The 12,450-nt window shown below is 39.3% G+C and overlaps 1 protein-coding gene across 3 annotated transcripts in view; it reads left to right on the top strand.

The window, feature by feature from the left end:
* Window positions 1-11,349, top strand: part of LOC132761300 (calpain-1 catalytic subunit) — a 51,788-nt gene extending 40,439 nt beyond the window's left edge. For all 3 annotated transcript variants that reach the window (XM_067464299.1, XM_067464296.1, XM_060754048.2), the window contains exons 15-22: window positions 473-538; window positions 2,390-2,447; window positions 2,587-2,651; window positions 4,165-4,233; window positions 4,371-4,449; window positions 4,802-4,918; window positions 6,653-6,711; window positions 8,150-11,349. In XM_067464299.1, the coding sequence (XP_067320400.1) occupies window positions 473-538; window positions 2,390-2,447; window positions 2,587-2,651; window positions 4,165-4,233; window positions 4,371-4,449; window positions 4,802-4,918; window positions 6,653-6,711; window positions 8,150-8,176 (540 nt within the window). In that variant the 3' untranslated portion in view covers window positions 8,177-11,349. The remainder of the gene's footprint in view (window positions 1-472; window positions 539-2,389; window positions 2,448-2,586; window positions 2,652-4,164; window positions 4,234-4,370; window positions 4,450-4,801; window positions 4,919-6,652; window positions 6,712-8,149) is intronic.
* The last annotated feature ends 1,101 nt before the right edge of the window (window positions 11,350-12,450 follow it).

Below are 12,450 nucleotides of genomic sequence, written 5' to 3'. Positions count from 1 at the left end.
TTGTAGGTTTGTTCTTAAGTTGAAGTTGTATGTAAGTCAGAAAAGGTACATTTTTTAAAGTGTAACTCCAGCCAGCATTGGATAGCATAGGGGGAAGGGTTAATTCCCTTGTGGTGTTTATTTTGCTATGTGTGCCCCTATTCAGAATATTTCACCTCACTTTCTGTGCTTGTGATAATTGGATTTTGGAAAAATTGGTTTGTTGTAGATTGGTGATAAAGATTCAGTGGAGGCACCTTTTCGCCATGATAACTCTTTCAGGAGTGAATTTCCCTTCTGAGGAATATATTTCTCTCACTTCCTGTTTTCTCACCCCCTTTCTTAACAATAAGTAATTTGTAAGTTGAATGTAATTTGGGGCCAGTCTGTATAGATAGTATAGCTATAGGCTGCTCTCAGTTTAAACCTGAAATTCTAGAATGATTACAAAAAATGTTGGTTGTTCATCTCCTCCTAAATTTTATTTTCTCAGGAAGAAATCTCTGAGGATGATGTAGATGAGAACTTCAAAAACATGTTCCGTCAGCTTGCAGGAGAGGTATGTGCTGACATGCGACTTTCTATGAATTTCTCTCCTGCCAATTTTTCTATGCACAGAACAGTCAAAATCTATAGTGAATGTGAATATGCAAAATATCAAAGACACTAACTGGTAATGTAGAGTGATGATCATTGTCATTTGGGGGGTGTTTGTTATATAGGCTATAGCGCTTGGATTTAACAAGAGACTGATATGAGATGCATCCTCTAAGGTCACTTTCTTTCAAACCCCAACTATAGTTGTTGCTGCTGCTAACTTTATTTACTCGTACATCTTCCATTCCCCCCACCCATCCAAGGTTAGGCTTTAAGACAGCATATACATTAGAAATACTACAATTAAAATCATGCAAAAAATCAACATTAAACTGAATTAAGTTACTAACCAAATTAAAAATGTGTGTTCTAAAAAGATTTTGGAAGTTACACAATACAATATAAAACAATACCGGACTTATAGTTCTTGTCTTCACCTATCAGTGTTAGGAAAATTAGGAGGGGTTATTTTAGCCTCCCTCTGCCTTATATTAGTGTAAGGGTAGAGTTTTGGAGAGCTTACACCTGAAATTGGTTTGCAGACCTAGTTTAGGGTCCAAGATCCCCCTCCCCAATAATTTGCAGGGAATTCTTACAATGTCCCCATCCTGCCACCACAGTTAGACAGAATCAGAACTGTACAGATTCCTTTAAAAACAAATGAAATGTGTCATTTGAGAGAAGAATCAGGTTTCCAAAATTCTGCACTTCCTCTTTTAAAACAAGGCCAAGCTCCTTGTACATCATATTTTTAGTTAAAATCGCAGTTTTGCTTTTGGCCACCACCACTCAGTTGTAAGATAACAGCCCTATTTTTGGAAGAAAGAAAAAGAAAATTGTATTTTTGAATTTAGGACGCACCCTAGTTATTTGAGCCCAGCATGATGCCTGGACGTCTCCCTCTTTCTTTTTCTCTTTTTGTTGTTTGGTGTCATTGGAATGCAGGCAGCTGCACAGAAAGAAGGGGGAAGAGAAAAGCTGGAAGGCCCCGACTTCTGGACCTGGTTTCACTCTTTCTCTCTGGAGATGGAAGGCGGGGGGGGGGGGGGGGGAGTCTTTGTGCCTAAGCCCAGGATTTCCTCTCACTCCTCCCCACTTCCAGAGGCAGACAGAGACAGAGAGCTGCCCAGGACACTGAGGTTCCCTCCCAAACATCTTTAAAAAGCAACTCTGTGATTCAAGGATACCAACAATTCCAAAATGCGCCCCTTTTTTGGACTCTTAATTTTTAGAAAACAATTTTGTCCTAGATTTGACATTATACAGTATCTTGTTGCTCTTTGTTGAAAGAATGTTGGAAACAATCCAAAAAATACATATAGTGAATTGAAGCACCTTATCATTTATGATCTTGTGACATCTCAAAGATGGTGAATTAGACTACAGCTTTCTGGTTGGTGGTTTTCTAGTCAGATAGTAGCTTATTTCCACTGAAGCGATGATGTTCCTTAAGATTATTCAGAACTGTCCTTTAACACAGTGTTTATTCATGGACTAGTTCTACTTCTTAAAATAGTCCCAAAAGAAATTCCAGGAAGAAATAAACAAGTGGCAGTGGGAGATGCTCGTCAGTCTTGTTATATATGTGTTTCAACACACATTCCTTCGTTTAACACAAGTCCTTGCCTGAGGACTTTTTGCTAGAACCTAGAAAATGTAGGAGATGGAGGAGGGATTTGCAAGCCTCCAAACTCCCAGCTCAATGTGAACATTGTCCTCATGTGGAACTACTGAACAGCTTTTGGAGGAGGTGAGATTCTGAACAAATAGAAACATTCAGAAATGGCTAATGCTCTGCTCCTTCTTCCTCCAGGACATGGAAATCAGTGTCTTTGAACTCAGAACTGTCCTGAACAGAGTCATTGCAAGGCGTAAGTGCTTCTTATTTAAGCCTCTGGCCCATAGTATGTGGGGAGTATAACTTCTGCTCCTTTCTCATGATTCACATACCTTAAACATATATTATTTTGAAAACAGCTTCATAATTGTCATTGTTCCTCACTTTGACAGACAAGGATCTGAAGACAGATGGGTTCAGCATGGATTCTTGCCGCAACATGGTCAACCTGATGGATGTATCCTCTCTTGTGGTCAATAGGTTCAGGGGGGTCTATCCTTAAGCTGAAATGTAGTGTGACTTTTTATTTTGCTTTTGCTTGTATTATATTAAGCAGAGCGGGAACTCTATGAGGCAGTCACTAAGTTCTAGAACAGTATTATCTTGCAAATGTGTATAGCTTTTCTCAGCCCCCAAACTTGTTAGAAACAGATCAAAAGTTCAGATTGTTACAATACTGCAGAAATCAGTCTGTACTGGAGACTGTTCATATTTATTGGCTCATGCCTCACAGTCTGAAAAATATTTTAAGCTATTGCATTTATGTTAATGCCTTGGCCACATTTTTGACTGAATGCATGGAGGGGAGAGAGAGAGAGTCTATCCTGAAACCATTGCCATTTCCCAGAGTGTTTTATTCTTTCATCCTGACCATTTTTGGCAATGTTTCTTTTGGAACAGCATGTGACAGTGTAAATCAAGACCCAAGCAAAGTGGGCAGAGAATGGATACAAACAACAAGATTCAAAAGTGAGAGCAATTATGCTAATATGCTATCTTTTGCATATTTGTGATTTCTCTTTTCAAAGAAGCAGTGCATCAGCACAAGTAGATCAAGATGAATGATTTGGCTATAGGGAGCTATGTGAGAGAGAAGAGACTAAATCCATGAATGGTTGTACTCCACCTCAAGCCAAAAGGAAAGGAGGATTATAAATAAAATAACATAATAATAGTAGTAGTAGTAATAACAATTTAGTAGTAGTAGTAGTAAAGCTGGTTTCCTGGTTATGCTCATGTAAGACATTTCAGAAAACTGTCAAGACATGGATAGCACTGTATTCAAGTAACTTTGTGACCAAACATCATTAAGAAGTCAGCACAATTCTTTATTTCATGTTTTTATATACTGTCAGCCTTCTGTATCGTCAGATTCTGCATGCATGAATTCAACTAGCCACACTTTATTTATCCCCCCCCCTGTTAAAAAAATCCAAAAAGCCAAACCTTGTGTTTGCCTTTCTATATAAGGAACACTGTTTTACCACATCATTGTTTATAGCGTGACTTGAGGATTCACAGATTTTAGTATCCAGGGGGTTTGGGGAGGGAAGCAGTTCTGGAATCACAGCTCAGCAGATACCAAAGGGTCACTCTTTGGCACAGATGTGGGACAGTTGTATTTATTTATTATTTATTTATTTACTACATTTATATCCCACCCTTCTCACCCCAAAATGGAGGCTCAGAGTTATATTCCAGATGTTTTCACCATTCCAAGATGAAAAGCACACAAATGAAGCCATTATGCAACACACATTTATCCAAGTAGTGGGTCTAGAATGAAGGAGTGGGTGGGATTGACCATATAAACCGAATTACAACCAATACTTTTTTTCATCATTTAGTACTTTCAGCAGTTTTGGAAGTCCTGCCTATATCATCTGTTCCATCATATATTTTTTTCTCAGACTTTGTGATTGTAAGATTTATTCTGTTGAATTGTTCTCCTTGACTCTCCTGTTCTTCAGAAAGATGGCAGTGCTCGCCTGGGTCTTGTGGAATTTCAGATCTTGTGGAATAAGATCAGGAGCTGGCTGGTAAGGAAGTGAAGGGAGCATGGGTCTGTGACACATTCAGCACAGTTCTTTGGGAATTGAGAGTGAGACAGAGTACACAAAGCGTAACAGTTGGGAAACGAATCAGAGAGTCATCATTTTTTATTTTGTTATGACAGAATATATTTCGTCAGCATGATCTGGATAAATCAGGCACCATGAGCGCCTATGAGATGCGTCTGGCTTTGGAAACAGCTGGTAAGTTTTAGAAGGGAAAATAATAAACATGCTGGGGGCATTGAGGTGTTGGGAGTGCTTATAAACTGAAGTAGCTGATGCATTGACTTTACTGTATACTTTGGATGTACATATATCTTGTGTGATGCCATTATTTTCTATTTCCCATTGAGGAGAGGGGGCATAGCCAGTTTAAGGTTAATATTCTTTGAACCTAAAAAGGCACAAGCAGTAATATCACCAGAATAGAGATATAAAAAGTCATCAGTTATTATCATTGCAATCCTTGGCCTATCAACATAGTCATCCCAATTCCATTACCAGGTTGTGATGCATTTTTGCCACTAATTCAAATATTTTTTTCACATTTTAGGATTCAAGCTGGACAACAAGTTGCATCAAGTGGTGGTGGCCCGATATGCTGACGACTCATTGGGTGTGGATTTTGATAACTTTGTCTCCTGTTTAGTGAAGTTGGAGACCATGTTCAGTAAGTTTCTCTGTTGCTGAGTCTGAGCAGCCTTCTCTAGGAGCAATTTGTGAGTCTCAACAGTATGTAAGAATATACCTTTAAGCCTGACATTGTTGCTGTATGCGTTCAAGTCAACCTCAGCCTTCTACAACACTGTTTGTAACCTGTTATTCAGAAGAAGTTTGTTACTGAGAGCATAACTTACCCTCAGTGGGTTTCCAAAACTGAGCAGAAATTTCAGTCCTGATTTCCTAGCAGACTAGTCCAACTGCACTGTACTGTCTTCCAAGCCTGATGTATGCATTCCTATATTTCTCTCAGACTTGAATACAGTTGGCACATGATACAGTGGGGGTTTGTGTGTGTATAAAATGGGTTTCCTGAATAAGGTATAGATCAGTTTCATAAATCAATGATACCAAGTGGAATCACAAGATTTGGATCAAGATAAAAACAAAGGAATCAAGTTATACTCCTTGCAAAAATAATAAAAAACAAAAAGTATGATTCCCAAATACTATCTCAAGATCATAGAGGCTATTTTCACTATATTTTGTTTAGTAGGGCTAAGCCAAGAGCGTTTCATATTGTGTTTTAGGGAAAAGACTTTTCCTGAGCCTAAAATGCCTTCAAATCTCTACATGCCATTTGGGACTGAGAATCCCAGTAGCCCCAGCCAGCTTGTTCAATGGTCAGGAGTTCTTGGAGCTGAGGTCCAAAACATCTAGAGGCCAACAGTTGTGCAGTCGTGATCTAGAGGGCATTTGAGATCCATCAAACTAGGAGACTGGGGAGTGATAAAAATACATGTGAAGAAAAAAGTTGGTAGTAGCTCTAGCCCCTGCAGCCATCCCTTTCACTAGGAATGGGACATGCTGTGGGCACTCATTGTCCTGAACTAAAAACTTAACTGGGTTTTGCACTTGTTATTCTAGAAAAATGAAGGGAATATAGGTAACTCTGTATTCTGCAAGATTGTGTAGAATTTGGAGATATGCTCCAGGCTTTGAAGGAAGAAATCTCTCTTTGAAAGAGCAAAGGAGAACTTCTCTTTACAACACTGAAACAGAAGCCATGTTGAGTTTAAACCTATATGTTCCTGTTATGGCACAAGGGAAATCTGTCAGGGTTGATAGTGTGTACATTGCAGACTGTGTAATAAGAGCTTAAAGGAGGCTGAATTTTATATTATTAATAATATTAATATTATTATATTTATACCCTGCTTTTTCTCTCTACTCAGTGTGGCTTACAAGAAAACCAGAAATTGAAAGCTTAAAACATACAAGCATTAAAATAGAATTAAATATGAATTGTATTACAAACAAACAGTTGAAATTGTTAAAACTGTTTAAAATGTATTCTGAGATTTATTTATTTATTTATTTATTTATTTATTTATTTATTTATTGGGGGGTACTGTTCTCATGTCACTCAGTCATAATTAAGCTCAATTTAGTTATTTACCATTCAGCTTCTTGGCTGAGATTCTGGCATAGCTACCTTTTGGAGGTGAGATAGGTGACTACCAAGTGCAAACCACTTCTCCCATGGTAGAAATTGGTCCATGAAATTATGAAATTCCCTTCATAATTTCATGTATTTGTAAATCTATACACTTTGCAGAAGTCTCCATTATTAACTGGAATGTCTGTATGTGTCTCAACCTTTAATTCGTAAGCTGCCATAGGGCAAAACAGATAGGAAAAGACAACTTTGATAAGTGAATCTGCTTTTCTTAAAATGTTGCAGGGTTCTTCCAAAGCATGGATCCTGAAGGTACTGGCAGTGCAGTGATGAACCTTGGTGAGGTAAGAGAATTAAAACAGAGCCAGACAAATGACATATAAGCTTAACTAAAAGCTCTCTCCTAGAAGGCAAAGTGTGCAGTATAATTTTATGTACCAAGATGGGAGCTAAGGCATCTTAGGATATAAGTCAGTGGTTCCCAACCTTTTTTTGACCATGGGCCACTTTACCAAGGACCACTTTGATCAGGAACCACTCTCCAACATTAAGTACCAAATGGATTACAAATCAATGTTTTCAGAAAATTGCATTAGATAGACCACATCAGCTCTACTTTCTGATACAGAACATATGCCATTCAGTAGTCAACATGTACTTGCCCATAGAAAACCATATTTAATAATCTATAGCTGTGAACCTTATTTTAGGTCTTGCAGCCCCCAGGTTGGGAACCACTGACATAAGTTAAAAACAAGACAAATGCTCTTAAACCTTCATGTATTGAACTCATTTTAACCCTGCAAATTTAAGGCAATTAACATCCCAATTTATTTTTTTATTTACTGAAGTAGCACTCAGAATGTGGGTGAAACATGAAATATCAGGAATTTGTGGGGAAGAGAAATCAAACTCACGCTTGTCTCTTTTATGGTGGGACCCTAGCTAACCATAGGCCTGGAGTAATTGTTCAAATCGCATCCTAACACATTTTTTTTCATGATGTCTTGGTTTTAGGCCTGTTTCTTGGGGTTATTTGGGGCATTGAATTAGAAAATTTACATTGGATAGACCACATCAACTCTAGTTTCATAGATATGATTTTCTGTGGGTAAGCAGATAACAACTGTTACATTGTATATGTTCTGTATCTTAAAAACTAGAGCTGATCAGGGGAAATAGTGCCATTTGTGGAATCCACAATTTAATAATAATAATAATCTTTATTTATACCCAGTTCCATCTCCCCAAAGGGACTCGGAGTGGCTTACAATAGAGAAATACAATAAAAATACATAGAAAATAAAAATAAAATAATAACACATGAGATAAAAAATAAGCCAAAGCATGAGCAAACAAAAATTAAACAATAAGAATCATAAAACTTTAGTTAAAATCACAATCATTCCTATAAGTTAAATAAGAGCCCTACTACCTGAATCAAAGTATATCCTTATAAACAGGGACCTTGTCCACATTAAGAGGTGTTAACTAATCATTGCCAGAAACAGATCTAACATTTGAGGCACCAAAAGTTGTCTCTGGATGTATGTGCACCTTGACCTCTTTCAAACTACTTTTAAAACTACCTTGGTGAAAAGTATCTCTTGTCCCTTGTGGTTTGCTCCACAATTTGAACACTGGTCGAATTTTCAAAGTAATGTAACTTCACTGCATTATTCTTTGGCCAAACTATGGAAGGCAGATCATACAACAGTTGATTGTTCACCTAACGTCTGGTCTTTCACAAGCTAATTCACTGTTGCTGTCTTTCCTTCACAGTGGCTGACATTCACAATGTGTGGCTAGAGCACAGGTGGATCTTCAGGCTGCGCTGACCCTCTCGGACTGGGCTACCCAAGTGCCTCCTTCAGGCTGAAACCGGATGGCCCAACTCCCCTCCTTTCTTTCATCAACCCACTGCTGAGTCCTCTGTCTGAATCTTCCATCCCCCTTGATCACCCACACAGTTGAACCCCACGGCACAAGGACTCTTGCTCTCACCAACACCATTGTCTCTGTAGGGATTGGTCTCTCTTTTAGGGGCCAGGGGAGAGAGGAGGCAGATCTTTCCTGCTGTGAGCATACCTTGTGACAGCTCTTGTTGAATTGGGGCAACCGAGAAAAGATCAGGAGTGTGTGCTGATTTCAGAGTTAGTCTGCCTATTAGGAGGGGCTCCCTTCAGAGTTGGCAGAAGGACTTTGGTGGGGCGTTGTTGCTTCTCCTAAAAGGTTGGCCTTTTTATACCACTTGGTCCTGTTTCTGATTCTGCTTTTACAAGGAAACCTGCTCCTCTCTCCTGGAATCATTTCTCTTTGTTTTTGCTTTTCACTGGTAAATTCAGTGGCAATGGGCAAAAGGGAGATGAGCCCTGGATTCTACTCTTCAGTCTTAAATAAAAGAATACACCCACCCAAAGGTGGGGAAGTCTTTTGCAAAGACCACTCAGGATCCCACTTCCAAGAACTAATACAGCTGCTCTCCCTGTAGAGAGTGTTTCCACTCCTGCAAAAATACAGAGATGTAGTGCACTTGGTTTGAAAACTGTAGCCTTTTCCAAGGAGAAGCATTGCCAGATTACAGGAAGCTGAGCAAATGGTCCTGATCACAAAACCAAAGTGCATCAGGATATCTGTGCCCTCTGCACAAAGTAGGCAGAATTAATCATGGAACCTTTAAATGCAGAGTGAAAACATAAATTATGAAAAATCTCGGTTAAGAAAAGAAATCTAGACTATATAGTGCCCTCCCAGTCCAAATACTGCTGGAGGGTTCATTTTCCCTTCACTGTTTAAACTAAATAAGGCAGGATGTGATTAGTAACAAATACCTATCATGGCAGAGTTCAAAAACCAAGGTATAACCATTGCTTTCAAAAGACACTGGGCAGCTGAATTGTTCTTTCCTCTATGACATTGTTTTTTTCTGAAGAGGGGATTGAGAAGAAAAGTAATTGGAAAGACACAGGATAGCTTCAGTACACATTCAGAGTCTCATCCGGCATCTCTGAGTTAAAAGGAAGCCTGTTGGTTTGGGCTTCTTGGGTTTTAATCCCAGCACCTTCCCATGCAATTTAGGAATTATGCAGAATAACCAATATTGCTGCTTTGTTGAAGCTGTTAGCATGAACTTGGTCAGTCAAGCAATATAGAAGCATTACAAATGAATAGGCTAGCACAAGCAAAGTTTAGAGTCCCATTCACATACTACATGCCTTGCCTGAAATGTTTATCTTTGGCATTGGCTAAGTCCTTTTTCCTGCTTTTATTATTTCCACTCTGAGTTTCTGAATGGCATAACAAGCAAAACTATTACTCACCAGTTATAATGCTGTACACTGTTGTTACACTGCTGTAGATGGAGCTCTCCATCATGCCCTGCTTTTTTATCTCCCAGAATGAGGGCAGAATTCCCACTTTATTTGCAAGCCTCTGATTTTGAACTGTAGTCAACTTGTCCAGGATTTTTTTTCATGTCAGGAGCAACTTGAGAAACTGCAAGTCACTTCTGGTGTGTGAGAATTGGCTGTCTGCAAGGACATTGCCCAGGGGACACCCGGGTGTTTTGATGTTTTACCATTCTTGTGGGAGGCTTCTTTCATGTCCCACATGGGGAGCTGGAGCTGACAGAGGGAGCTTATCCGCGCTCTCCCCGGATTCGAACCTGCAACCTGTTGGTTTTCAATCCTGCCAGCTTGGATTTATCTTTGAAGCATGCCCATCTATCTGTCACATTTTGGAGTAATTTAACAGAAACCATCCAGAAGGCTTGTCAAACTTTAATGTTGCTCTGACATCAACTGGAAACTGCATTCCACACATAAAATGTGTGCTTTCAAAAAGTATCAGAGAGGGAAACAGAGAGTAAATGTTTATTGAGCTACTATGCCTATTCATGGTCATTTGCAGTTGTCCCCTTCGGTTTTTGAAGTCATGCCTGGCATTTGACAAACCGATTAAAAGTCCACAGTCACATCTCTGTCATCTTATTTTCATGCCAGACAAAGTAGTGAAATTTAATAAAATGTGGATCTGGCAGTTTTTTTAAAATGCTAGGTTGACAAAGCAAGGTGAAAGTCTAAGGCTGAGAGGAAGAATGTGGAGCTGAGGCCTGAGACCTTTGCTGTTGGTTGAGAATTCTGTCCAGCAGCCCTTCTGCCTCTCTCCCTTAAGCACTTCCTGTTTTTTCCCAGGTTTGGTTGCCTCATATGAAGTTTTAAATTCCTGAAATAGAAATGTTAATATATTTTAAATTCTTAAAAGTGAAAAAGATGCCAAGCAGCCTTTTCCAATTCCAGGCTTCTGCCGCTGCATTGTTGTTGTTTTTTTTTAAAAAAAAAAGCCCACCCACTGTCTTCCTCGTGTGAATCATCCCTCATCTGATTAAGGAGAGCTGAGAATTATGTAACCAGTAGGCACAAACCAGCTATATGGATCTTATGCAGAAATTAGAAAATTACCTTTGGTAATAAAACTCCCTGATTCTTACACTCAGCATAGCTTGTTGGCTTGGCAATTCTGGAACTTGTAGTGCTAGAAGCAATTTTTCCATACTTTGGGTTGGGAAGTTGCTAGAAAGGAAGTGGTTTGCTTACATGTAGCAAAATTGGAATTACAGAATGGAACCATAACAAATCAGTTTGTTTTCTTCTGTCTCATACACTTGCACTCTTGCGTGCCCCATTGTCTTCCACAAGGATATTCAGCTCCTGGTTGCATTTCTTTCTTCATAGTCCCACTCCAGCTAGGGCAGTGCATGACTTCCCTGGCCCACACCAGCCCCAATTCCTCCATGCCTTAGGCCTCTCTCCAGGCTGGCAGTGTGGCCTTAGTGCTTTACCAGAGAGCTTTGTGCTCTCGTGCTGCTTTAGAGTTCCTGCAGAATATGGCTCTAGTGATAAACCACTTTCGCTCAAGGAGCAGGGCTGTCTCTCAGCCCAATTTGCAAGATATGTGAAGTAATAAATAGAGATATAACAACATTCTGTTTGTGTGTGAAGTTCATGTTTGTATGAGAGAGTGCATTTATTATACTGAGGGTGATGCAGAGGTTGGAAAAGTTATCCCTTTGACCAAAATCTGGAGATTTTGGTTTATTGTAATGTATGTGGTAATTTTTGAACTTTTGGTGGCACAGATAGAACTCCTAAGAGTGAATACAAGGTGCTGTTGACTTTATTTTGGAAGATGGAAACCACAAAATCACCTAAGAAATCCTGCAAAATTATTGGGTTGCCCCATGAACAGGTGACTTGAAGGGAAATACGTAAAAGAACATTTTATTTATAACAGTAAATAGAGAACAAAACTCAAACGCAGGGGAACTCCAGACAAACCTCACTACCTCTGAGGATGCTTGCCATAGATGCAGGCGAAACGTCAGGAGAAAAATTGCCTCCAGAACATGGCCATATAACCCGGAAAAACCTAGCAACAACCCTGTGATTCTAGCCATGAAAGCCTTCGACAATAATAATATAATAAAACGTTATTTATATTCTGCTCTATCTCCCCAGAGGGACTCAGGGTGGATAAGAAGCAACCAGGAACAGCTAATCACATCTCAACAAAGGATTCCCCCAGGCAGTAACAAGCCACACCCAAAAATTGTCAGACCAAATGCTAATCAAGGTGGCCAATTGAACATTCACGCCTAGCTCCAATAGGCAAGAGTTCTTTCTCCCACCCTGGACTTTCCACAAATATATAAACCCAATTTTCCTAGTCTCCAACAGACCTCAGAACCTCTGAGGATGCCTGCAAAACATCAGGAGAGAATGCTTCCAGAACATGGCTATACCATCCAAAAAACCTACAACAACCCAGTAAAAGAACATTGTTTTATCACCACAGTATCATCATACACTAAACACAATAAGCCATTTCCCATAAAAGTAACAAAACAAAAAAAGGGAACCATGACCAGAAATACACATAGCCTCACATAAAAGCCTTCCTCTTACATAGTTTTCAGAAATGATTTTGGGGGTATAAATGTATGGATACTTTTTCTTATTATTCTAAAAGAAGATTATATAATCAATTTTCCTCGGCTTTTTACTGGAAAAACAAAGCCTTGGGAT

This window comes from Anolis sagrei, chromosome 1, assembly GCF_037176765.1.
Source record: "Anolis sagrei isolate rAnoSag1 chromosome 1, rAnoSag1.mat, whole genome shotgun sequence".
NCBI lineage: Eukaryota > Metazoa > Chordata > Lepidosauria > Squamata > Dactyloidae > Anolis > Anolis sagrei.
Note: the sequence above shows the minus strand (reverse complement) of the source record. Positions and strands in the feature narration are given on the sequence as shown.